The 27,136-nt window shown below is 44.4% G+C and overlaps 1 protein-coding gene and 1 non-coding gene across 7 annotated transcripts in view; both read right to left on the bottom strand.

The window, feature by feature from the left end:
* The window catches only part of TBC1D4 (TBC1 domain family member 4), a 90,922-nt gene that overhangs the window by 30,802 nt on the left and 32,984 nt on the right, over positions 1 to 27,136 (bottom strand). For 4 of the 6 annotated variants that reach the window (XM_060273326.1, XM_035114245.2, XM_060273325.1 and 1 more), the window contains exons 2-9: positions 19,946 to 20,542; positions 14,935 to 15,024; positions 11,024 to 11,128; positions 9,066 to 9,198; positions 5,934 to 6,025; positions 5,492 to 5,602; positions 3,745 to 3,867; positions 1,545 to 1,619 (exon numbers count right to left, since the gene is read on the bottom strand). In XM_060273326.1, coding sequence (XP_060129309.1) covers positions 1,545 to 1,619; positions 3,745 to 3,867; positions 5,492 to 5,602; positions 5,934 to 6,025; positions 9,066 to 9,198; positions 11,024 to 11,128; positions 14,935 to 15,024; positions 19,946 to 20,542 — 1,326 coding nt within the window. The remainder of the gene's footprint in view (positions 1 to 1,544; positions 1,620 to 3,744; positions 3,868 to 5,491; positions 5,603 to 5,933; positions 6,026 to 9,065; positions 9,199 to 11,023; positions 11,129 to 14,934; positions 15,025 to 19,945; positions 20,543 to 27,136) is intronic. The other 2 variants (XM_035114246.2, XM_035114248.2) reach the window with 1 other exon arrangement.
* On the bottom strand, positions 839 to 916 carry TRNAI-GAU (transfer RNA isoleucine (anticodon GAU)). Its single transcript has one exon. It is a non-coding gene; the product is annotated as a tRNA-Ile (tRNA).

Here is a 27,136-nt window from a genome sequence, read left to right on the forward strand (position 1 = left end):
ATTGCCATGACCTCTCGCGAACAATACCGCAAAAAGAATCCGAATACGTTACTGGCACTGTTACTACATTTTCAAGCCTGGGTTCCAATCAAAACTGGCTTCTTTTCTCGGCATATCGCGTACAGATTTCCTGTCCTGCCAGAGCTCTTTCCTGGAAGAGGGGTCTGCTAATAAAAAGCTGCATTAAGAGCAACAGGAAGATTAGAAGTCAAAAGAACCCCTCTGTTTCCACGTCTCTCGGAGGGGAAAAAATAATAATAATAATGTGTGTGTGTGTGCAATTGCTATGTAAAACAGGAAATAAATGGAAAGTGTACAACGAGCAGTTTACACATGCTGCACAGGCAGGCTAACGGCAAAGGATGACAGATTTAAAATGTCATTGTTTAAGAGACATGTATCAACTGGGATAAACAAGGGCTATCTTTTTTTCTGCTTTACATGCTTACTTCCCCTAAGTAGTTTCAACTCCGATTGGCAATGAATTACAGTGGTACCTCGACTTATAAATAACTCTACTTACGAATGTTTCTACTTATGAACGGAGCTCCGTCCGCCATCTTGGATACGGTTTAGATAGGATTTTTTCGACTTACGAATTTTTAGATAGGGTTGCTTCGACTTACGAATTTTTTCTCCCAATGCATTCCTATGGGATTCGACTTACAATTTTTTTCGACTTACGAATGTGCGTTCGGAACGCATTAAATTCGTAAGTAGAGGTACCACTGTATTCTGTTTACACTCATAAAAGCAAGTAGGATTTTAGAATCAGGATCCATAGAAAGGATCTTGAGAATCATCTAGTCCAACCCCCGGCAACGCAGGAATATGCAGCTGGCCCATGTGGGGATTGAACCCACAACCTTGGTGTTATCAGCACCACGCTCTAACCAACTGAGCTAACTAAAGATCCTCTTACACTAGGCCCAGGGGCCAAATGCAGCCCTCTCTCCAGGCCACCCCCTCCACTGGCCTTGCATTTCCAGCCCAGATATTTTTGCCCCATGGAAGGTGGGCCAGTTCCCCACCTCTGCGCCCTAGAGAACGACCCAATTCAGACTTCTGTTTTACTTGTATTTACTAAACAAAAGCTTAAAAACTCAGCCTTTCCTAATATGTATTTGCAGTTGGCATCCGTTGTTTTTGACTAAGGAATTTATGAATTGGAATGTTTTCCACCAAGAAATAAAATATCTGCCCTGCATCGCTGCTCCTTGTCCCCCCCCCCCCAAGCCATCGAGTTACCACAAATGTCTAACTCTTCCAATTTAGACCTTCTTCTCTGCTGGGTTGCCAGGCAGTGACTCTAACCAGCCATAAACTACGAGGTAAGGGACTGTTTTCTAGCACTGTTAGGCTACTTATCGTTTTGTTTTGCCTGTAAAAGTAAGCAGTCAGCAAACCATAATTGGCCATTTTATCAGAAAGTGAGCTTCTAACAAGAGTTTTTATTTTTTTTAAGGAAAACCCGAATAAACTCCTATATCCAGCATAATTTTGCACTTTATTCCCCACCCCCGCGTGCAAAGCCCGTTACTTACTTTGTCAGAAGTGAGGTTGTTGCACCTTTCAAAGCTGTCCATGCTCCCCAAACGGCCACGCATTCGGTTAGCTCCCTATGGAATAACAAGAAAGCATCCCATCTGTTAGATCCCATTCCCCACTCTCTGCAATTCACAAACAGCAGCTTACTTGAGGCTCCAAGGGAGCAAAGCCAGGAACACAATTCACAAAAGGATTTTGCCTGGAGCATTAACGGCTCAGCAACAGCCTGCAGAAGCCAGAAGCAGCCTGTGGACCCCTCTGAATTTGGGAACTTTCCCATTTTGTAGATCCCTTGGGGTAGCTGGCAAGGATAGGACAGAGTGCTTGAATGTGCTGCTGTGGTGTTTGAATGTGGTGCTTGAACGTGCTCCTAGCACGATTGATACCAATACAGCTGTTAAGTGCTGAAAGGCAAGCCATTTAATTCCATGCTGAAGAAATATCCTTGATAAAGAAATCCAAGTTGGAACGCGCTGTGAACCAACCCCAAATTGGCACACTTGCTTGAAAACTGAAATCCTGCGCAACTTACATGTCCGTTTATTAAGCTCTAGCACATTCATGTGTCGAAAAAAAAGGATACAGTCTTGAATCCTCTGATCCTATAAGCAGAACCCTGTTCATGGGATTCTCCCGCTAAAGAACAGATAGGAAGGCATTTTCATTGACTCCCCCTTTCCTGTCACTACCGGTAAGCCCCTGAAATTCTATGCCAGAGGGTAGGGAGCCATCCAGACAGTGTTCGAAATTAGCTAGGCGCCAGGCGCATTTTGCACCTGGCTTTTAACCACTTGCACCAGGATGGTGCCTGATTATCTCCACTACTTGGGGATCATTGGATCTGGACTGTTTTCACACACAAATACCCCATCTTATAGAATTCTATCAGTTATATTTTATCTGTATAATCGGAATGAATTTCAGGAACCAAAATGCTTTTTCTGTGCAGCCTGGGCAGCAGCAGTCACCATTAAGAAAAAGAGGTTGGAAATAACCAATATATATGTGGACTGTCTCTGGATCACGTGACTTTTCTTCTTTAAGTTCTCGGAACTCAAGGTTGTAATCTGCACTAGCCAGGTGTTTAAATGAGAATTAATCACAGTCAAGCCCCATCATTTGAAAGCTAAGACTTCAGAGCCGCTATGCCCCCAAATGGCAAGCAGACATTCCATTTTGGCGACTGCAACCTTGGCTTAAGGAGCCGATTTGGTGCCTAGTTAATAGATCTGAGTTTCTAACACTGCACCCAGAACAGCATGGATGGTGCAGGAAGGGTAATTAATGGAACTTCCTTCTCTCTTTTTGCCAGCGGGATCCTGTTGGCTCAAAAGCCCTTCTGTGAATGGGAGCGAAGCACAGGATACAAGCCATAGGGCTTAGTAGAGAGGGCTGTGTGAACTTCAATAGGCAGTCGGGAATATCTGGGTAGGAATGGTAGGAACATCTGGGCCACATGAATATCCCACCCTCCACAGCCATGTGTGTGAACTTGGATGTCATTGTGTTTCCATCCCAGAAATGAGTTTGATGGTTAGAAGTAACAACAACACCTCCATTTGTCATTAACCTTGCAAGGTAACTGGGCACTGACGCTATACCTACTAAGGCCTGTTGAACAGAACTCTTGTGAAGTGAAGCAAATATTTATCTGGCTGCAAAACAGCAGGAGATATAAATGAAATTCTTTTAAGAGGCTCAGGATTTTGCCTCAGGAAAGCATCAAGATTTCCTTTCCATGTTCAAAAAATGTGCTGACTGTTCATAAGCTACCCTAAACAGAGTATGGCATGCTTTGAAGACAGGAGACATATGCTGCACTTATGAAACCTGGAATTTAATAGGTTGTATTTATTCAGTCAACTGGAAACTATAAATAAATAAATAAATAAGCAAATTCCTGTAGGGCACAATACATTCAAGACAGGAAAAAATACCAGCACTCCCAACAAACCACCATTTGCCATACTGAAATTAGTTCTTATTTCTGCAGTAGTTGTTGCAAAGACAACTTAATGAATTGGTGATCTGTACAATTCAACACAAATTTCAGTTTTCAAGAGAAAGATACAAAAAAAAGAATAGGCCCAAATAGGAAAAATTTGTTACCGAAGAAGCTAATCAAATATCCAAAAGGTTACAATGATCTTAGGGACAATTACATCCCAGGAGTCCTCGCTCCTGAGTCAAACTTACCCTTGAGAAAATGTTTTCTAGAGAACTGGTCAAAGATTTCTTGGCCTTGTTCTTCAGAATGTCAAGTTTGAATCTGCCACCACTAGCTGCGTTCTCTGGAACTGTCGCGTTGGAGGCATTCTGCTGAAACAAAAAGGCAAGCTTTGTCGTCAATGTTGCCTACAGAAGACAACTCAAATGTACCCCTGCCAAACTGACCCACAGATATACGAAGTACAAACCAGAAAAAGTGTTGCCTTTTAAAATTTGCAGGGTGTCGTTGGATTAACTTTTTCTACACGCTACACTTTGGCTTTTAGTGCAACGTAAGGAAGCGCAGGTAGGGACGTGGGTGGCGCTGTGGTCTAAACCACAGAGCCTTGGGCTTGCTGATCCGAAGGTCGGCGGTTCGTAACCCCGTGATGGGGTTAGCTCCCGTTGCTCGGTCCCAGCTCCTGCCAACCTAGCAGTTCGAAAGCACGTCAAAGTGCAAGTAGATAAATAGGTACTGCTCCAGCAGGAAGGTAAACGGTGTTTCCATGCGCTGCCCTGGTTCGCCAGAAGCGGCTTTGTCATGCTGGCCACATGACCCGGAAGCTGTACGCCGGCTCCCTCGGCCAATAAAGCGAGATGAGCGCCGCAACCCCAGTCTCGTCAGCGACGGGACCTTACGGTCAGGGGTCCCTTTACCTTTAAGGAAACCAGGTCAAACTAGATGCAACATCAGGCAGGGGTGCAAAATTCGTCGCTGACTTTTTGATGTTGCTGCTATAAACAATTTGGATTGCGGCTGGGCCACAGGGGAGTAGTGTATCCTTTTTTTGTGTGTACTGCAGCCCCAAAGCAAATCAGAGGGTCCCATTGGCCATTCATTTGCTAAAAGCAAAGCCAGGGTTTCATATTCTAGGGAGTCTCCATGCATGAATATGAAGGCTCATGCTCCCTTGCTACAGGCATTCACATTAAAAATATTTGGGGGGGGGGGTTGCATGCAAAGTTGTAGGTGGGACTTCTGTCAACACAGGAGCAAAGAATACTCAATAGGGCTTTAGTTTAACTCAGGCTTCCTCAACCTCAGCCCTCCAGATGTTTTTGGCCTACAACTCCCATGATCCTAGCTAGCAGGACCAGTGGTCAGGGATGCTGGGAATTGTAGTCTCAAAACATCTGGAGGGGTGAGATTGAGAAAGCCTGGTTTAACTGCTCTGACATAGTTAACTGTTGCTGGGTTTTATAACCAAGTTTTGTTTCACAGTGTAGTTAAGTTTTTAACTTAATTGCTTGCTTAACAATATTTCAATCAAGAGGCGGTTTATAATTAAAGGAAGCTATTATTGTAATGCTTAAGAGATCTCTCAGCATGATGGTAGCTCAATAATTTCTACGCTATGGTACTTATCATTCACCATCTTCCTTATTCTGCAAACGAAATCAACTTGCAACTCCCACCCCAAGGCTAGAGTTTCCTACCTCTCTCACAAGGCTAGAGCTTGGGGGTCACCCAATGAGACTGATTGGCACAACACATAGCTGCCCTTTGGAATCCATTGCCACAAGGTGCCATAGTTTACCAACCTGACCATACATTAGCTCAGTGGGATTTCATTGGGACTAAGCTAAATGTATGCTTAGATGTATGCTGCAGCCCCAGAGAAGGTGTTAAGATGGTGATGGAAAACCATCCCACAGGAGCACTTGGGTTCATACAGTATTGTTCTAATATGTCTTCCACCATCACTGAAGAACAAAACAGGATAAAGAGTCTTACCATTGGAGCCTCTCCAATATGCACATGAGCCTTTTGTTTAGCTTCACACAGTTGTCGCAAGTGTAAGATCACAAGCTCATTGTCTTCCTGGTCAGTAACGGGCTTCATTTTCTGTTAGGTGGGAAATAAGTAATATATTTTTGGAAATTTGATACCTGCAATTCTGGTTCAACTTGATTTTTATAAAATAGACAATTCATTCTTGTAGAAATAAAGTATCAAAATAAATTCATTTCATTAATAATAATAATAATAATAATAATTATACCCCGCCCATCTGGCTGGGTTTCCCCAGTCATTCTGGGCGGCTTACAGCAGTTTAACAATAGCCTTCGGATCACACATTTGTGAATGGACTTTTGACTCTTGGTGTTTCTGAGCTAACAACTTGATCCTGTAGTCTCGTTCCAGAGAATGAATGCCAACCGGTTCGGTTTATTACCTGCACACGCTCAAAGATGTCAGCTTGCTCATTGTCACTGAGAGAGGACAGATGTTTCTGAATCACAAGTTTAGCTCTTGGCGGATAAAGACCTTAAAAAAACAACAGAGAGGAAGGCATACATTGATCAGGTAAGTTATATTTATTTGACAAACTACCTCACCAGAACATTAACACTGAATAATGTGCAGTATATTAAATCATGACAATGTCAAAGAAAACCCAGATTTTATGTTAAAAACAAAATCAAACCAGTTTGTACGTTTCTGTTCCACAACTTTTACAAATTCAGTCTTATTACATTCTTAATTTATGGAAGGGGAAGGGGGAGGTCTCAAACAAGCAAGTGGGTAAATAGAACTACCACCAGTGATGTGATTATGTGGTTTTAGGCACTAGACTTAATGATCTTATTGGGGCCCTCCTTTTTAGATGCAAGGGAAGATGGCTTCTGCCATGTGCCAAGTGAGAACCATCTTCTCAGATGCACAGCCATGCCTCAGAGGATTCGAGAGGGAGTTGATATAACACTAGGGACACATGAGGATGGCAGCCAGAAAGGCCTCCTTCATATGAGCACTGTGGGATTTCTGTTTGTGTGCCACATTTTAAGAGAGATTTTCTTTTGAGAAACTTTTTCTCGGCTGCTCTGAGAGCCTCTTGGCAGTATGAAGTAGGCTTTTCCCTTCACTGGTACTCAATATTTAACAAAATTAAACAAGCATACCACCAGGTCTGATACCTACTTTCACCTGGAACGCCTCTATCGACTGAAGCACAGTCTTCCAAGATATAGCATTCTTTTTAAATAAAATAAAATAAATAAATACCCACCCACCACATGTGACAGAAATCCTCTTTAAGCTGTTGGCGTAACTAAATCAATGCAAAGTTGTTGTTGTTTCGTGTGCGTTTTTCTTGCTCAAGGGCAGAATCATAACTCAGCAGTGAGGTGCCCCCCCCCCTTTAAGGCCAAGGAAGGACGTACCCCTTTCAAAACCCGCAGGATTTCAGTTTGAGAGTTTGAGCGGTCAGTCATTCTCGAGAGAGGTGATTATAGGTCCTATATATACCCTGCCAGCCAACAACCCCCCAAGACAAAGCTCTTTCTTTTCTTGATGAAAGCATCAGCTAAAGTCACGGTGGGCTGTACTTGCGCAGACTTGGCACACTTCTCTGCCCACCAGAGGGAGCTGACAACTAAATATGTACTTTTGCTATAAACACATGCCAGCATAGAGGAAAGTATGCTTTATTTTGGGCTGGGGGGAGGGGGGATTACCATGTGGGAAGCCTTGTCATGCTGTCAGTATAGTGACTAGCTTCCAACGGCCTCCATTTTGAATAAGGTTTCCATTTGTTGTTTGTTGTTTAGTCGTTTAGTCATGTCCGACTCTTCGTGACCCGATGGACCAGAGCACGCCAGGCACTCCTGTCTTCCACTGCCTCCCGCAGTTTGGTCAAACTCATGTTCGTAGCTTCGAGAACACTGTCCAGCCATCTCGTCCTCTGTCGTCCCCTTCTCCTTGTGCCCTCCATCTTTCCCAACATCAGGGTCTTTTCCAGGGAGTCTTCTCTTCTCATGAGGTAGCCAAAGTATTGTAGCCTCAGCTTCATGATCTGTCCTTCCAGTGAGCACTCGGGGCTGATTTCCTTCAGAATGGATAGGTTTGATCTTCTTGCAATCCACGGGACTCTCAAGAGTCTCCTCCAGCACCAAAATTCAAAAGCATCAATTCTTCGGCGATCAGCCTTCTTAATGGTCCAGCTCTCACTTCCATACATCACTACTGGGAAAACCATAGCTTTAACTATACGGACCTTTGCCGGCAAGGTGATGTCTCTGCTTTTTAAGGTGCTGTATAGGTTTGTCATTGCTTTTCTCCCAAGAAGCAGGCGTATTTGAATTTCGTGACTGCTGTCACCATCTGCAGTGATCAAGGAGCCCAGGAAAGTAAAATCTCTCACTGCCTCCATTTCTTCCCCTTCTATTTGCCAGGAGGTGATGGGACCAGTGGCCATGATCTTAGTTTTTTTGATGTTGAGCTTCAATGTGTGAGTCATCCCTTTGATGGAAACTGTTGCCCAGGATGAGTTAGGGCTCATTTAGACTTCCTTTTGCTCTGCATTTTCCAGGCACAGGGTCCATGTTGAAACCTGTGTTTCACCGCTGAATCAGAGCAAACGGCAATTGGGTTTCCCACTGACTGCCCTTTGCCCTGATTTGGTGGTATGTATGTGGCATCCATCCATCCATTCATGAAACCATATATAAGCACGCCTTTGGGGGTGGTCAAACCATTGGAGAGTTACATTACTGTAGAGACCGACATGGGAGAGACAGGTTTTGTTGCAGGTGGGGCTGATGAAGGTGCCCTGTTTTGCTGCTATGGGTGCAGTGGGGTGTTTTTTCTCTCAGTGTTAAAATGCGGCAAGACAAGCACCAAGACAAAAACAACAACACTGGACCTGTGCCTAGAAACACAGCGCAAAAGGAAGTATCTAGATGAGCCCTTATAGACATCTAACAAATATCTAGAAAAATAGCACTGCTCAGGTGGAATGACCAGCCAGGGTGGGAACCAAATGGAACCCTCCATACTGTCAATCTCAGAATACCAAGATACTGTGGGGTGGTCTGTAGGGAGCAAGCTGTTGCCTTCGTGATTTGTTTGTAGGTTTTTCAAAATAACCTCTCAAGTCACCATTTGAAACACAATTCCTGAACAGATTAGCTAGACCTTGGTCGAATTATGGAGAGCTCTTCTTCTGGATAGGGTTCATATAGTTCAAGGTAGCCCCTCTTCCTTTCCTTTAAAAGGCAACAGTCTGGCCCATGCCCTATTTATGGCTGTGACAGGAATCCTATAATAGGCAGGGGGGCTGTAATAGGTGGGTGGGCCTTCTTGATACAGAACCAAATATCCACAAGAAGCAGTTATAGTCCCTCACAGTTAGGCAACTTTACATAGAATTACAGCCTTAGCCAGGCTTATACGGACACTGGAAAACTTAGCATGGCACCCTAAGCAAAGGAGGTTTGACTGTTACTGCAAAACAAGGCCCCGAGGCACCTTTGTGTGCAAAGCACAATGCTCCAGATTCGGAAAGCAAGCAAGGGCTCCCAGCTACCTTCAATCCTTTCGCAGAGCTTGTGCAGAAAGTGCATTGGGCAGGCCTCGCAGAGCTTAATCTGAGTCTTGGCGCTCTGGAGGGCTGCAGCCGTGCTGAACGCTTGTTTCAGAGTGAGCATGACTTCATCCACCTGAAAAGGGGGGATTAAAATCCAATGAATCCTATGTGTGCATCTTAATACCAGTTACATAAAAATACATACATACATCTATATATTTAAAACCAGACACTTTGAGCCCATTTTCAATCTAGCTAGCAAACCACTGAGTTACCATTAGAAATAAAAAGCACAGCAAACTTCCTGACAGAAATGAATGGGAGTTACACAATGGCTAAGGAGAACCCATTCATTTCACTACAGCTTCTGCGGAAGAATCTGCCAGTGTCCTGTGTCCTATTTTCATTTAAATGGGCTGTTAAAATTAGACTGATTTTGCAGGCTCTGTTTCACATTTGGGTTGCTGGGGGTTTTTTTAAACATGAGTGCCGTTTTTCTTGCGTCGTCGTTGTTTTTTTTTAACACAGCTGAATTGTTTGATAATAGGGATCAGACACTTAACTTTTGCAATAAGCACAATGAAGTTATTAAATCCTACTCCTGGATAGAATTTAAGTTAGAGAACTGGGCCTTTATGTACTGGGACTAAAAGGAGCTACCAACTTATTAGTAACCAACTGAACAGCTCGCCAGCCTTTATTGTTTCCAGACGGTAGTCTGGGCCATGCTCCCCCCAACACAACTGCAAATAGAGGCAAGCAAAATTCCCACACTCTCCCACGTTAGAGGGGGGGGGGCTTTACATTCTCTGTGAGGGAAAGGGTCAGAGGTTATAAGGCTTCCCCTCGAGTGGTATAGAGATTCAAATCCATTTTCATGCCCTGCATAGAAGCTTTTCAGTACTGTATCTCCTTTCCCTTCCTATATTTTATCTTGTGCCGTTTAAGAAAGCCAGACCTCGAGTCTGGAAAAATCTGGAACAGGATTCACTTTTTACAGTAGCTTCTAGTTTGCTTTGAACTTCCTTCTTTTTTGCATTTGGACACGGTTCCACAGCTTTCTTGTGAAGAATATTTGCCATGAAAGGAAAGCGAGGCCCTCGCCTTTGGATTGTTGCTTAGCAGAGTATTTGGTGGCTGTGCAATTTTCTCTTTCCAAATATCACATCATCTTTATCACTTAGACCCTAGCTGTTTGAAGCCTTAAATGGCGCAGGAGCCTAGGCACAGATTTCTGTTTTGGCTTTTCTGTCAAAACGGCTTTTAGTTATAAATTGGCGCCATTCTCACCACCTGAAATCACAGAATAAAATTCTGTCCTGCCAATATAGAAGGTCTGAGGGCAGTTGTGCATGCATAAACTGGTGTATTATTTGTGAGGCATGTAGGAAGTCACGTCAATCAGGCATCAGAACAAGCGATACCCTTTTTGCAACTATGGGTGTTGGTTGTGGGGGGAGGCAGCTATTATACTCTTTTAGGATTGTAGTACTTTGGGTGGGTACTGTTGGGTTTTTTTTTGGTTTTTTTGTCAATTGGATTGTTTCTGGGATTTCCCCTGCTACTGCAGAACCATAGTCTCTTGAATCCCAGGGTCTTTTTCCTCCTGCCCTTGTGATGATGATGTCGCTGCCCCTATCTTGGTGAAGAGAAAAGGGAGATGTGCCGCACTTCATTACCCAGTTCAAAATGGGTATGAAATATCTGATGAATGTGCCCTGGCACATGAAATTACTGCCATAGGATCTGGGAAGGAAAACACAGACTAGAAGTGTGTGCAGCTTCCCCCCCCCCACTGTCCAGAACTAAGAGTCATAAGGAGATCACGCTATGGATTTGGCCTGTGTCCAAAAAAAAAAAAGGAACACAAAAATCTGACCACACTTTTGAAGTTTTATAACTCTTGAGATACAGATCACTAGATGGACTGAAGAATACAGTAAACAGTAGTGACTTACCAGAGATTCGCTTGCACACTGGAACACATAACAAACATACTGATTGATCCCAGGTTCCGCAGATTCCCGACAAATAAAACCAAAGTGATCTATGTGTCTTATGCCCTGGAGAGAAATAAAATGAAAAGCTAAACATACAGTAAAAAATTAACTGATGCTCATCAACTACTGATCATTAGGACTCAAGCATTATTATTATTATTATTATTATTATTATTATTATTATTATTATTATTATTGAAAAATCAGGAGTAACTAAACCTACTTTTCCTGTATAAAAAGGGTAAAGGGACCCCTGACCATTAGGTCCAGTCGTGACCGACTCTGGGGTTGCGCTCTCATCTCGCATTATTGGCCAAGGGAGCCGGCGTATAGCTTCCAGGTCATGTGGCCAGCATGACAAAGCCGCTTCTGGCAAACCAGAGCAGCACATGGAAACGCCGTTTACCTTCCCGCCGGAGCGGTCCCTATTGATCTACTTGCACTTTGATGTGCTTTCGAACTGCTAGGTGGGCAGGAGCTGGGACCAAGCAACAGGAGCTCACCCCGTCACAGGGATTCGAACCGCCGACCTTCTGATCAGCAAGCCCTAGGCTCAGTGGTTTAACCACAGTGCCACCTGGGTACTTTTCCTGTATAGTGCTTCCCAATCAGAAAAACCACGATCCTTTTGTGGTTGTTTTAAAGAGAGCGTATAAATATATACAAACATTTCTGAATATGTGATGCTCCTTGCTCCAACACACATCTCCAAAAACCAAACAAACCCCAAAGCAAACAGATCACTATTTTGAATTACTACACTGAAGAGTCAGGATCATTTTTCTGACTTTTGTTTCTTCTTCCACTGCCTATTCCTCCTCTCAGTACACATTTCTGACACTCCCCCGAAGCCCTGTGAATCAAGAAGGACCCCAAAATGATGTATGCCCTTTCTTTCTGAGGGGAGCATGAAGAGATCCGAAATGGTTAAGTTTCTACTTGGCATAGCTCCCGACTTCTAGGCCCCAGCATACAAAATGAAAATGGTGGCAGCCTTGGCCTGAGTTGAAATGGGTCACATGCAGTGTTTATTTGTATACACTGGTACGTGTATAAAATTTGTATGTTCATCTGGTATGCCAGCCGAGACTGCAACGTGCTCTACGTGGGGCTCAGGTGACTTAGAAGCTACAACTAATCCAGAATGTGGCAGCTAGACTGGTGACTGGGAGTGGCCGCCGAGACCACATAACACCAGTCTTGGTACATTGGCTCCCAGGACGTTTCCAAGCACAATTCAAAGTGTCGGTTGTTGTTTAGTCGTTTAGTCATATCCGACTCTTCGTGACCCCATGGACCAGAGCACGCCAGGCACTCCTGTCTTCCACTGCCTCCCGCAGTTTGGTCAAATTCATTTTAGTAGCTTTGAGAACACTGTCCAACCATCTCGTCCTCTGTCGTCCCCTTCTCCTTGTGCCCTCAATCTTTCCCAACATCAGGGTCTTTTCCAGGGAGTCTTCTCTTCTCATGAGGTGGCCAAAGTATTGTAGCCTCAGCTTCATGATCTGTCCTTCCAGTGAGCACTCGGGGCTGATTTCCTTCAGAATGGATAGGTTTGATCTCCTTGCAGTCCACGGGACTCTCAAGAGTCTCCTCCAGCAACATAATTCAAAAGCATCAATTCTTCAGCGATCAGCCTTCTTTACGGTCCAGTGTTGGTACTGACCTTTAAAGCTCTAAACCAGGCATCCCCAATCTGCGGCTCTCCAGTTGTTTTGGCCTACAATTCTCATGATTCCTAGCTAACAGGACCAGTGGTCAGGGATGATGGGAATTGTAGTCCAAAACATCTGGAGAGCCGAAGGTTGGGGATGCCTGCTCTAAACGGCCTTGGCCCTGTATACCTGAAGGAGCATCTCCATCCCCATCGTTCAGCCTGGACACTGAGATTCTCCTCTGAGGGTCTTCTGTCAGTTCCCTCGCTGCAAGAAGTGAAACAAAATAAAAAAACCCCTTCCAGCAGCACCTTAGAGACCAACTAAGTTTGTCATTGGTATGAGCTTTCATGTGCATGCAAAGCTCATACCAATGAAACTTAATTGGTCTCTAAGGTGCTGCTGGAAGGATTTTTTAAATTTTGTTTTGACTCCGTCAGACCAACACGGCTACTTTCCTGTGCAAGAAGTGAAGTTACAGGGAACCAGGCAGAGGGCCTTCTTAGTAGTGGTGCCCACCGTGTGGAACACCCTCCCATCAGATGTCAAGGAGATAAAGAACTGGCTGAGTAAACATGCATAGGTTTTTGCCAGCAGTTGACAACCCTCCACATGCTGCTGGGTCTATAGCTCTCCCCATACATTATCACCGGTCATGCTGACCAGAGCAGATGGGAGTTGTAGTCCAACGTCATCTTGAGGACCCCCCTCGGTTATATCACAAAGTCCTTGCAGAACAGAAATGCAAGGACTTCCGACATCAACAGAAATGGAGCAGAAATGGAGCAGAAATTCGTACTAAACCAAAAGCAAACAGACGATTCTCTTTCCTTCACCAGCACTAAGGGAGTGAAAGTAATCGCAGAGTTGCTTCTTACCACAACACAGTAAGTGAGACAACTGTCTGTAAGGGGGGAAACCCTAAAACTTAAAACTGGTGTACCCGTCAGTTAGTTTCTCTCTTCTCTCCTCTTAGTTCTTCCCTGGGAGGGTTTTTCAACATCCGAAGAACAACAAGTGAGTTTGTTTCATTGTTCTCAGTACAGGGAAACTCTCACAGCTGCTTCTGACATGCAACGCCACACTGATACGTTTTGATATTCGTGATCTGCTTGTACGAGTTCAACGCATGCAGCCTTCCTGCAAAAGTGTCAGTCACTAGAAAACAGCTGGATTGGAAGTGGCGTTGCTATTTTAGTCCAAGAGAATGCATGCTTGAGAACTCTGAAACCAGCGTTGAGAAAACTAAGAACGCAGCAACCGCCTCGAAAGACGATGACGTGGTGAAGGTATTTGCCTGCGAGTCTTGTTGGGAAAATAGTGGCTGCAACCAAGCAGTTGAGAATTGCAAGCAGAAACTGCCTTCCATACACAAAAGCCCACAGAAGCCCACATCTCACTATCTCTATCACAAAGCACATTCACTGGTCAGGTCCATCTATTTTGCACATGTAACAGGATTAGCTGTCACAACGAGACCCCATTTTGGGGGGTAGGGGAATGATCAAGAAATACCCCAGCGCGCTATTTCATCATTTGTCTCTTTGATACTTTTAATTTTAGATGTGAAGATGTGCAGATTTTCACCTGCAATTACCTTAATAAAGAGAATGAACTGAAACTTCTCCTTCAATAAGTAGGCAAAACATCATGTCAGAAGTACCCACTGATCATTCAATTTTATTTTATTTTAAATTTCAGATACAGTGGTACCTCGCAAGACGAATGCCTCGCGCAACGAAAAACTCGCGAGACGAAAGCGTCTAGCGATTCTTTGTTGCCTCGCAAGACGAAGCTTTCTATGGCCGCGTCTCGCAATACTTTTTCTTTTTTGCCGCCTGCCGTTTGTTTCCGCAAGACAAAAATTTCCGTATTGCGAGGTACCACTGTAGTTCTAAATAATAACCTAAGAAAAATTGATTACCACAAGGAGGAGTGGAAATGAGAAATCGGCAACAAACAGCATGAAACTTAACAGATGTCTCTGTTGTTAATACTGCAGGATAATTCTCTGGCATTCCCTTTTTATTATTATATTTTGGGAGAATATACTGAATTCTACAGTTAAAAGCAGGAACAACTAAGCAGATGTTAACAAATAGTTCCTCCCACCCCAGTCCTTCTGCTTACACTTAATTTTCCAAACCTGTTTTTATTCTGAAGATGCCCAGCTTGTTTTCTCCAAACTCTCTTCAACCCAGCCTGGATACCCACCTGAGAACATGAGGAGATATCTTTGAAGTTCTTCTCAAACACAACCGATTTAGTATCTGGACTGATGAGGTTAATTTCAAATCGACCAACCTTGAAAAGTGAGAAAACAACAACAACAACAACAACAACAACATGTTAAGGCAACCAGAACACCATGGACAAATAGCTAACCTTGAGACTTGAGGTGCCAGAAATTTTTACTCGTGCCTGTTCAACAAAGGGAAGTGTATCAAAAAGTGATGTCATGCCAACAGTAATGATTAGGACAAGGTGACAGTTCTGCTAAGCCACCTGAAAGCAACTGGAACAGAGAAAGAGCAACAGGCATATACCGATAATATACTCAGTCTCACTAGTGCTTTGCTTTTGTTTTATTCAGGATTCCATTTTATCTATGGGATGAGTAGTCGTCAGTCATTGAAGCTCCCACAGAAGACACAGGCTTGAAGTCTCCATAACAACAAGCCTCTCCAATGTTCCAAAAAGTCAAGGCAGCTGGAAATATTCAGAGTAAAACTAGGTGACAGAAGATGAATACATAATGGGAATTACGAGATACAGAAAAATAGTCCAGAGGAACCAGGAAGAGCATCAGCATGCAGTTTAAGAATAGACATGGATGAATTTCCTCTAAATGCTAATAACCTTGCCTGCAAATATTTTCAATTTAAGGGATCTTGAAGATCATTTTAACCAGTCATCCAGAAGCTAATCTTACATGTTTACAGATTTAACACGCACCAAAGCAGAAAGTAAGTGTGAACAGGACTGGTCACAATGAATTTTATCTGCAGTATATCAAATTGCTGGCTGTGTTATCAGTTGAACATGTACATGTACAGTATCTTTTTCAGTATACAGTGGTGCCTCGCTAGAGGAATTTAATTCGTTCCACGGGTCTTTTCTTATAACGAAAAATTCGTCTAGCGAATCCCATAGGAATGCATTGATATGTTTTTGGATTTTTTTTGCCCATAGGAACGCATTAATTGAATTTCAATGCATTCCTATTGGAAACCGCTGATTCGCTAGACGAATTTTTCGTAAAACGAATTCGTCTAGCGAGGCAACCTCCGCTAGAAAAAACCTTTCGTTAAGCGGAAATTTCGTTAAGCAGGGCATTCATTAAGCGAGGCACCACTGTATAATAGCTTTGGTATGCTTTTTACGATGGTGGTCAACCAAACAAAAACATAATTTAGAGACACTTCTCCATTATTTAGAGCCATTGCTTCCCCAGTGCTCCAAACTACAATTCTGGCCTCACAGGTTAGAACCCACAAACCACCACATATTCCTCTTAAAATATATATTTCATTTTGTGAAGTTTTCCCCTCTTGCTCCATTTGCTGAACATACAATGGTACCACAACTTACGAAGACGATCCGTTCCGCGGCGCTCTTCGTAAGTCAAAGTCTTTGGTTGTCGAAGCGCCTGTTCTGTGCATGCGCGAAGCGCGATTTTGCGCTTCTGTGCATGCACGGAGTGCACACGCCGCTTCTGCGCAGGCGCAGAACACACGCGCGGCGACAAGACTTCCAGGTTTGCTGACTTCGGAAGTCGAAACCTTCGGAAGTCGAGTCATTCGGATGTCGAGATACCACTGTATTATACTTTTTGCCATACTTACATATCCTTTTGACTCTTATGTATAGTCAGAGGGTGGGGAGGGGTATTATTCTGAACACCCGTCAGAGTAATACCCCTCCCCACCCTCTGACTATATATAAGGGTCTGGTGACTTCTGTTTCAGTGTATCTGAAGAAGTGTGCATGCACACAAAAGCTCATACCTATGACAAACTTAGTTGGTCTCTAAGGTGCTACTGGAAGGAATTTTTTTTTATTTTTTGTTTCGACAGCTGGACCATAAAGAAGGCTGATCGCCGAAAAATTGATGCTTTTGAATTATGGTGCTGGAGGAGACTCTTGAGAGTCCCATGGACTGCAAGAAGATCAAACCAATCCATTCTGAAGGAAATCAGCCCCGAATGCTCACTGGAAGGACAGATTGTGAAGCTGAGGCTCCAATACTTTGGCCACCTCATGAGAAGAGAAGAATCCTTGGAAAAGACCCTGATGTTGGGAAAGACTGAGGGCACTAGGAGAAGGGGACGACAGAGGAAAAGATGGTTGGACAGTGTTCTCGAAGCTACTAAAATGAATTTGACCAAACTGCGAGAGGCAGTGGAAGACAGGAGTGCCTGGCGTGCTCTAGTCCATGGGGTCACGAAGAGTCGGACATGACTAAACGACTAAACAACAACAACGTCAGACCAACACGGCTACCTACCTGTAACTAGTTATTTGCTTTTTCAGGATTTGCTTTGGGAATGCAATATATACAGTATATATATTACAAAATAGGTACTCGATTGCTATGGTACATTATCTTGCATTCCCTTTCAGCTCTGTTCAGATGCACAATTGCAGTAGCTTAACTATGGCTTGGGGCGATGTCCAAGCTATAAACCATGGGTGTCAAACACAAGGCCCGGGGGCCAAATCCGGCCCGCCAGACCTTGTCATGTGGCCCGCCCTCTAGAAGCAGGGCCGGCGCATCCACTATGGCCAGGACCCCGGCGGAGCGCGCAGCCGTGGGCAAGAGGGCAAGAGCGGCGCCCACCCCTTGCTCCGGGGCTTTCAGTTCAGCATGTTTGGGAGCGATCCTCCGGCGGCCCGCGCCCGCACCGCCTCCCCACAGCCCCGACATCAGGCGCTGGGCAGCCAATGGCAAGCCGAGGCACCCGCGGCCGCTCCTCCGGAAATCAGAAGAGGAGCTCAACAGAGTGCAAAAGGGCCAGAGCCGCCCAGGGTCCAGGCGGAGGGGAAGTCGTGAGCTGGGCAGGCGGTCAGGCGCCGCGCTCCCAGCCTCATGCCCTGCCGAGCTCGTGGGGATTCCCCTCGGCAGGGAAGGCGCTGGAGCCCGCAGAGCTCGCCAACCGAACAGCAGCAGCCGCCGCCACCGCCGCCAAAGCTGAGGCAGGAGCAGCAGCTGCGCGAGGTCTCGCGTTCTCTCAGAGGCTTGCACTGCTTCTCGCGTTCTCCCTCCCCCTGGGTGTGGGGCTGGCTCCCTCTCTCTGGATGGATGGAGTGTGCAGCTGCCTCTCGTGTGTGTGTTTTTAGAAAGATTCAGATTTTTTTTTGAGGGAAAAAATGTGTGTGCACGCCCCCCCCCGTTTTGGGTGGAGTGGGGTGGCAACGGCTCTTTAGGTTGTGTTCCTAAAGTTGTGTTCCTCAGTCTAAGCCAGGGAGGGGCTGCAAGTTTCTTCCCACCGCCACCAGTACTCTTCCCCCCCACCAAAAAAGTGTGGCGGGGTCAATCTAGCAACGTTCCCTCGCCCCCAATGCTGCAGCCTCCCCGCTCGCCAGCCTTCTCCCGAACAAGGAGTCCTGCTCGCGGAGCAGGATATTATTAGGATTCGCAGTGAAGCATCCTCCTTGATGTCAGGTCTTTGCTCTCCTCTCTCGCTCTCTTTCTCTCTCTCCCCCCACCTCCACCCTCGCGCCACAACCAGTCTAGCAAACGGGAGAGGTGAAAACAAAAGCGTCATGTCAAATTGGTTGCGCCACAGCAGCTTTTCGGCTAGTACTCCAAAAGGAGCGCGTGGGGGGGGGGCTTCTCAGAAGGAGGACAGGAAGGACTGCAAGAGCCCTTTAAAAAGGTGCTTTGAAGCGTTAGCACGGGGGGAGGGAGGGGTATGTGTGCAAATCTCAGACTTGGGCCGTGGTTTTAAGAGTTTGGTCAAAGTGTGCGCGTTTCAGACTCCCTCTCCTCCTCTCTCTCCCTGCGCCTCTCCCTCTCCGGAGGTTTAGTATGCTGGCTGACAGCTACGCTCCGATCTTTCCCCCTTCTGTTTGTAGGTCCGATCTTTGCCCCTTCTGTTTTACCGTCTCCTCCCCCCTGCTTTGATGTCTGTTACCAAAAATCATTTTTCAATAAATTGTACAATAATTGTACATTTGAATATCTACTTGCCATTATTCTGACTATGTTTCTGCTTTCAGAGCTAGTTATTACTTAAAAAAAGGTAAAGGGACCCCTGACCATTAGGGCCAGTCGTGACCGACTCTGGGGTTGCGCGCTCATCTCGCATTATTGGCCGAGGGAGCCGGCATATAGCTTCCAGGTCATGTGGCCAGCATGACAAAGCCGCTTCTGGCAAACCAGAGCAGTACATGGAAACGCCGTTTACCTTCCCGCTGTAGCGGTTCCTATTTATCTACTTGCATTTTGACGTGCTTTCGAACAGCTAGGTTGGCAGGAGCTGGGACCAAGCAACGGGAGCTCACCCCGTCACAGGGATTCGAACCACCAACCTTTTGATCAGCAAGCCCTAGGCTCAGTGGTTTAACCACAGCGCCACCTGGGTCCCCACAGTTATTAAATACATTATTACAAAAACCAGTAATAATTGAATGCAGTGACAATAATTTATGATAATAAAGAGTGGACACATAGTCCTACAGATACAACCGGCCCTTTGAGGGTGACCAAACTGCTGATGCGGCCCCCGATGAATTTGAGTTTGACACCCCTGCTATAAACTATAGTTGATTACTGGCCAGCAAATCAGACTGAGAAAAATACGTTCTGAAGTAGGTTAGCAAACCGTAGTTTGGCATGATGTCTGACTTGAGAAACCATTGTAATATTCACTGTTCTGCTGCACCAAGGAGACAAGTGCATAGGGTTACAAGATGGCATAAAATGAAAGCAGAACAATTCTTAAATCATAGCTTAGATTTTATGTGTTTTAGCATCCAAACCCTAGTTTGAGTGTCCAACTACTGGTTTAGTCATCTGACAGACAAATTATCATGGTCAGTTTCAGGCTCAAAGAGTTACGAATACTGTACTCAAATACTTTTTGAAAAAGGCAACACTTTTAAGAATTTAGAAATATACAGTGGTACCTCGGGTTACGAACTTAATTCGTTACGGAGGTCTGTTCTTAACCTGAAACCGTTCTTAACCTGAGGTACCACTTGGATTACACACAGAACATACCTGAAACAGCATGGTCCTGTTCTTTTCGGAGTCAGAAGGCTGGACGTGGCTCGGGGCGCTTGCGTGACGTCTCCGGGATTGTGTTTTCAAACTATTGTCGTGAACCTTCCTTTGCATGACGCCCGTCACACTGCTGCACCGCGATCGGAACTCCTGCTGCTCATCAAAACCCGAATCCTCCAAAATGCGCTCGGGGAAAGAGCCGCGGGAGCTGGCCAAGCTGGCCAGGTTGGGCTGGCTTCCAACTATGAACATCCCGGGGCTACCACTGTTGAGGCCGTCCACCTCCTCAAACGGACTGTCCGAGGGAGAAGAGGCCAGTTCCCCATCGCACTCCATAAGATCCGTGATAGATTCTGCATTCCTCTGCTCGCTCAAGAGTTTCAGGCGCTGACGCTCGTGCAGGCTGAACTTCTCGATGCAGTCATCAATCAGGCTGGAAGGTGCCTTTTTGTGTGCCACCGTCACTTTGCCACAGTAGAGAACCTCAAATTTTTGAGAGTTGTAGAAGGCATCTTCGCTGTCTTTGTTAGGCTTGGCGTCCTCTTTTAGGGCTGCTTTGCAAACCTGTCTTATGCTGCTGATGACATCTGGAACCTTTAGAAAAAGAGAAAGAAAATCATCATTAACAAAATGAAAACTGAAAGAAAACCGAGAACTTTTTAACATAAAGAGAGGCGTGTCCTTTAGGAGAAGGGGAGTGGAGGTTTGCCTTCCACTAAGGTTACCAGATTTTTTTCAATGAATCCGGGGGCACTTTTCAACTTCCTACTAAATAGATGGATTTTGTCAGGGGACTGATTTGTAAATCCAGGGACTGTCCCTGGGAAATGGGGATGTCTCGTAACCTTACCTTCCACTTGCCTTGGATGGGCATCCAGAAAAAGGATTAGCTCAGTCCTTACATATAAGGAAGATCTTATGGAAGATTCAAACAATCTATACAGTGGAACCTCGGTTTATGAACACCTTGGTTTACGAATTTTCAGTTTACGAATGCCGCGGACCCATCTGGAACGGATTAATTCACTTTCCATTACTTTCAATGGGAAAGTTCGCTTCAGTTTATGAACAGACTTCCAGAACCAATTACACCCATGCTTCGGGTTAAGTACGCTTCAGGTTGAGTACTCCACGGACCAGTCTGGAACGGATTAATCCATTTTCCATTACTTTCAATGGGAAAGTTCACTTCAGTTTATGAATGCTTCAGTTTATGAACAGACTTCCGGAACCAATTGTGTTCATAAACCGAGGTACCACTGTATATATAAAAATGTAAAAAAGGTGAAAATGTGGGCTCCACTTTTCTCGGTAACCGCTTGATTGCTTGTCCTGGAATTTGGACACAACGATCCATGCCACTACCCGAGTGTTTGTACCACCTCGGATTGCTCACATCTCATACCTGTTTCTCTTCGAACTAAAACAGCGCCCTCAAGTGGTGTTATTCCCACAGCTCCACCTCCTCCCTCCCCATGGAGTCTAGCCCACACCCACAAACCCCACCTCCAACATGCCTTTTGCAGCAACTAGGCCGAGTAGAGGTTTGAAGACAGGCCAAACAGAGGTGGGGACTCCCCTGGGTGGGGGGGGGGTGAGTGGGAGGAGGGGGAATGAAAGGTCATGAGGAGTTGGGACAGGGTGGGGCCGATCACAGGGATGAGCCTGGGGGTGGGGGGGAGGAGTCTGAAGGGGGACTGGGGGCCCATTTAACAGACTAAGCCACAACAATGTGTGGCAGGGCCAGCTAGTTACCTGTAAAATGACCTATCACCTTTTCTGGACTGGAGAGCGTGAGGTTTAGGGACTGTATGCTCCCTTTGCTTTTGCATGGATTCCAAATGGAATTCAGACATGCCTCTGTGTGGTTATCAAGTGCTCCATGCATTCATGAACAGGACACACTGTAAAATCTAAGCATAACCAAGACAGGAAGCGCATCTCTGTTATCACACACACACACACACACACACACACACCAGACACACACTTCAGTTTGGGCAGGGGACAATGACATCTATTTGCCAGTACTGCAAGCTTGGAGAAGGGGGTTAAGAGCACAAATTTCCTAACTGTGGTCCATGGACCACTAGAACTCCACAGACTTCATTCTGGTAGTCTGCAGCATGTTTACATTGATTACAAGTGTATTTGACTGCTTCTTTTATTTCTTATATTCTATTTTATTGATATGCAATTTGAATTCTATGGAATGCAAACTGAAATACAATAAACTACAGTAAAAGAAATGAAAGAAGCAATAAAATATAATTAAAAAACCATGCAGCACCTAGCAGAGCACATTACAATTGCTACAACAGGCACAAAAATGGCTAACTGGTTTGCCAAGAACAGTTTAAGCAATTCTACCAACACTTCTAATCACAAGTGTTCAAGCCCTAGAATCCTCAGAAACCACATTCTCCATCATGACTATTAAGCATAAAAAGCAGCCTTTCTTATGACAGTAGAATTTGTGCAACAATTTCAAATTTCAAAGACTTGAGTACGGATAAGAAATTTGATCATTACAAAGGCGACTTTCTACTTGAACTTCAACATCAGCTTGATCTCACAGGTTTAGAAAAGATACAACCCAACGGTTCATTTATTTACTTTGAGCGTTAACCTATCAAAGGAAAATATGGCATGCTCCCACAGTATAAAAATTCTCCATTTGGAGTGGTGGCGGTGGGAAAGGACAATGTAGGGCAGCCAATTTTCATTTGATGGGATATGCTTTACAGCAGCACAAAACCATCACTGAAATACAGGCTTATGCTGACCACCATATCCATTTTGGATACAGAAAATGGGACATACATTATAATACAATACTTCAAGTGAAGAAGCATGTGATTATTACTAGTTCTGCCACACATCTCACATATAAAAAGCTGAAGCTATTCTGCTAGTAAATTTCCCCCGAAAGATGAAATGCTATACACATAACACACCAGCTGCATTAATATTTTCTTTATGATTTTTTTTAGGTAGGTGCTTTAAGATTTAGCAAGCTAGAAGTGTCTCCTATTCCATATGTAACAAAGTGGTACCTTGTTATTAGCATTTCAGCAGAACAGTGAAGGCATTCTCAAAGTTTTACAGAGCTCCAGAAACAGAAAGAGGACTGTACTGTATTTAGAAAGACTTTCTTCCTCTGCAAGGAAAAAAAAAAGTCTCTCTTGCTACAGAATTTGCAGCTATTTCACGGCGTTTCCTTAGACACTCTGTTCACAGCAACTTGCATGGTTTTTCAAGAAACAGTCATTACAGATTCAAAAGCAGAGTGTTTCCTGATATTTAAAACACAGGAAGCACATATGCTGTCAAAGCATTTAACTATCTACTGGCCCTTCTAGTTGCATTCTTAAAACTATATACCGTAATTAAAACTAAATTAAAGGAGTCTGATTCACATAAGCAGACTAAAGTTTAAGTATTTTACAGGTATAAACATGGGTGGGTAATGTATTGTATCATGCACACAGATGTTTAAAATTCTCCTTAAATTGTTCACATGTGAGCATCTCTGAAATACATGAACCCAAGTGTTATTACTTTATTTTTGTTTACACTCAAGTAAACACTGGAGAATGGTGCTAACTGATGCGAAGAGCCCTCACTTCAGATTACATGATTTTATAAACATTACAGTAACTCAAACTTCAGCTTAAAAGCATTATTCAACAGTGACTCTGCTTCCAAGATCAAAGTGGAAAGTCTGCCATCTACTCATTAAATGTTATTATATTGATCATAAAGATGCACATAAAGGAGCTAAAACATATTCTTATTTCTGTGAGCAAGCATAAAATAGCTTTGTATTTAAAGGAGCAGGTTAATAAAACTGCAGTTGCCAAGGAATGTATTACTTTGCTCTATGAAGAGACAGGTGCAATTTGTAAAATTTTGAATTCAAAGCTATTGGGGAACCAAACTTGTTTAGCAGCCTATATTTATTGAGAAAACAACCTGTAGGAGATAGGCTGGAGAGAGAGAGAGAAGCACAAATCAATGGTATTGATGCATCAGGTTTGGAGCAATTGGATTTTTGGTACGACATCAGCCTTGCTTAGGAGACCGGGGAAGAAACAGCAAGAAATATCCATAGATAAAGGCTCTTCCTTTTGGTAGGGCAAACTTGACTCACTTTGATGACGTAGACATGAGAGGAATCTTTCCACTGGCTTCCCAGCAGACTCCTTGGCCAAGCTGATCTCAAAAAGAGGGGCAGTTGCTGAAGGGAGGGGAACCAAGATACAGACACATACATATACTGCGTATAAGACTTCTTTTTAACCCAGGAAAATCTTCTCAAAAGTCGGGGGTCGTCTTATACGCCAGGTCGTATTTCTTATACGTCGAGTATATCGCAAACTCTATATTTTAACTGGAAAAGTTGGGGGTCGTCTTATACGCCCAGTCGTCTCATACGCCGGAATATACGGTATATTCAGTATACCTGAAAGAACGTCTCCACCCCCATCGTTCCACCCAGACACTGAGGTCCAGCGCCGAGGGCCTTCTGGTGGTTCCCTCCCTGCGAGAAGCCAAGTTACAGGGAACCAGGCAGAGGGCCTTCTCGGTAGTGGCACCCGCCCTGTGGAACGCCCTCCCACCAGATGTCAAAGAGAAAAACATCTACTAGACTTTTAGGAGACACCTGAAAACTGTGAACACAGAAGCAACGCTCAAGCATGGCCGAAGCGTTCTGAACATACATTCATGACCTTGTATGTTCAGTGGAGAGAGTGCAAGTTCCATCGATTTATGCCATATTTCCAGTCACATCCATTCCTATTTATAGGGGTTGGGGTGGCAGCAAACAACTCTGCTGGCTCTTCTTAACCTCTCATCACCTTTAGCTAGAGCAAATCACAACTGTCTTGCTCACAGCATCGTGTATTGAACCCTCCGCTCCCATCACATGAGCACTGGGCTTTGTCCTGAACTGTGTACAAAACACTCAACAACAACTTTATTCTGTCAGTCCCTTTTCACACCGAAGTGTTTCGAAGCAATTTACATAACAGAACTAGAAACAACAACAAAATACCCCTTAAAACCAAATTTAAAAAGGCAGTGAAAGAGGACCTAAAGTGTTCATCCAAAATATATATATGAAAGGAATGATATACATAAATATGGAAGAAAAAAGGAGATAAATATAATCAAACATTAAAAGGAAGGAGAAGGTGGAAAGGGGGCGATATTACAAAACTCTCGTGCGGTTTTATTCTAACTTGTGTGCCAAAATTAAAAGCGAAGCAGACAATATAACTCTTAAAGTCAGTCTAGGACTTGTTGCAGCATTGATGGATTTCCACCCTTCATTCTTCCCGTCAAAGGATGGAATCCAGATGGAAATGACTATCAATATGGCATCTTTGTAACTCCAACTGCAATGTTGATGCACATTACTATCATGCCGCTGTGGGTGGGATTTGTGCCAACCTGAAGGAATGAGATCATTGCAACCAACTAAATCTTGCTGCCGGATACTGCCATAATAACCATCCTTGCATGTATTTCTTGCACCAAATCAAATCCAAGCCTTTTTATTTATTTACTGCACCTGTGGCAAGTATTTTCAAGTTTATTTCGGCAACATAAATCCCCAACCCTCGATGAAGTGCAAAACCACTCTAGGATCGACCAGAGCCGACAGTGGCGGAGTACTAAAAAAAAGAAAAGGGGAAAAAAATCCCTGCTCATACTAATTCAGTGTCAGGGAAAAGGGATTTAGCCTAGCCTTCCTCCTGACATGCTTAATAACCACGTGCAGGGAATTGCTCCAGAGGTAGTTTTATGGGGTGCAGTGTGGTTTTAGTGGGGTGGATATATTGTGGATAATAAGAATAATATTAACTTGCATGCAACTCTCCCAGGTGGATCAGACTGCACCTCCAGGCAAGCAGGCTCTTTTCAAGGTATGTCAGAACAGGTGAGCAACATATGCTGGGAAGTGAAATATCTCCAGAGCAGGAATCTAGGTCAGAGATAGGAATTGCCATGCCTGTATTTACTCAGTTAGGTAAAGGGACCCCTAACCATTAGGTCCAGTCGTGACTGACTCTGGGGTTGCGGCGCTCATCTCGCGTTATTGGCCGAGGGAGCTGGCATACAGCTTCCAGGTCATGTGGCCAGCATGACAAAGCCGCTTCTGGCGAACCAGAGCAGCGCACGGAAACGCCGTTTACCTTCCCGCGGGAGCGGTACCTATTTACCGGTATCTACTTGCCCTTTGACGTGCTTTCGAACTGCTAGGTTGGCAGGAGCTGGGACCGAGCAACGGGAACTCACCCCATCACGGGGATTCGAATCGCCGACCTTCTGATTGGCAAGCCCTAGGCCAGGCATCCCCAAACTGTGGCCCTCCAGATGTTTTGGCCTACAACTCCCATGATCCCTAGCTAACAGGACCAGTGGTTGGGGAAGATGGGAATTGTAGTCCAAAACATCTGGAGGGCCGAAGTTTGGGGGTGCCTGCCCTAGGCTCTGTGATTTAACCCACAGTGTCCCATTTACTCAATTAAGTTTCAATAAATATCCGGAATCATGTGAAACACAGAAACTCCCACAAACTCATAACAGAAAAAGTATATACAATTACGTAAGGATATCACCTTACGTAACCTCAAGATCTTCCTTGAAGTGTGAATGTTCGTGGCACAATGTGCAAATGTCCCGTTCCCCCACCCCCATGTAGCTTCATCCTGATAAATAGCAAGTTTATCCTTCATCATTAACAAATGAACTACACATCTCTAGCACAGATTCCCTATCAGCCGTTATTCTCCACAAAAGCACATTCCAGAATGCCTATGCTGAAAATATTTCTGCTTCTGTTTGGGAGGAAAATAGGCCAGCCTCCTCAGCTTTTGCAACCAATATTACTTCTCGTTTTCTGAGCTCTGCATCTATATTTGAAAACTCAATGTTCCACTACCACATCAACACAGACTTCCTCCCTCGTAATGATCTTTTAAAGAGGCTGCTATATTACAACACACAACCCTGGACACCTGCTAGAAATCCATTAACATTATACTTGTGTTGGCAGCAATTATTGAAGACAAGACGTAAGAAGTAAAGGCAAAAGAACTTCATGCACAAAATATAACTGAATGACAAAGCATAATCCTCTGAAAAACCAAGATATCCAACACATTTGCTTCCTTTCTG

Source organism: Zootoca vivipara, chromosome 4 (assembly GCF_963506605.1).
Source record: "Zootoca vivipara chromosome 4, rZooViv1.1, whole genome shotgun sequence".
Taxonomy (NCBI): domain Eukaryota; kingdom Metazoa; phylum Chordata; class Lepidosauria; order Squamata; family Lacertidae; genus Zootoca; species Zootoca vivipara.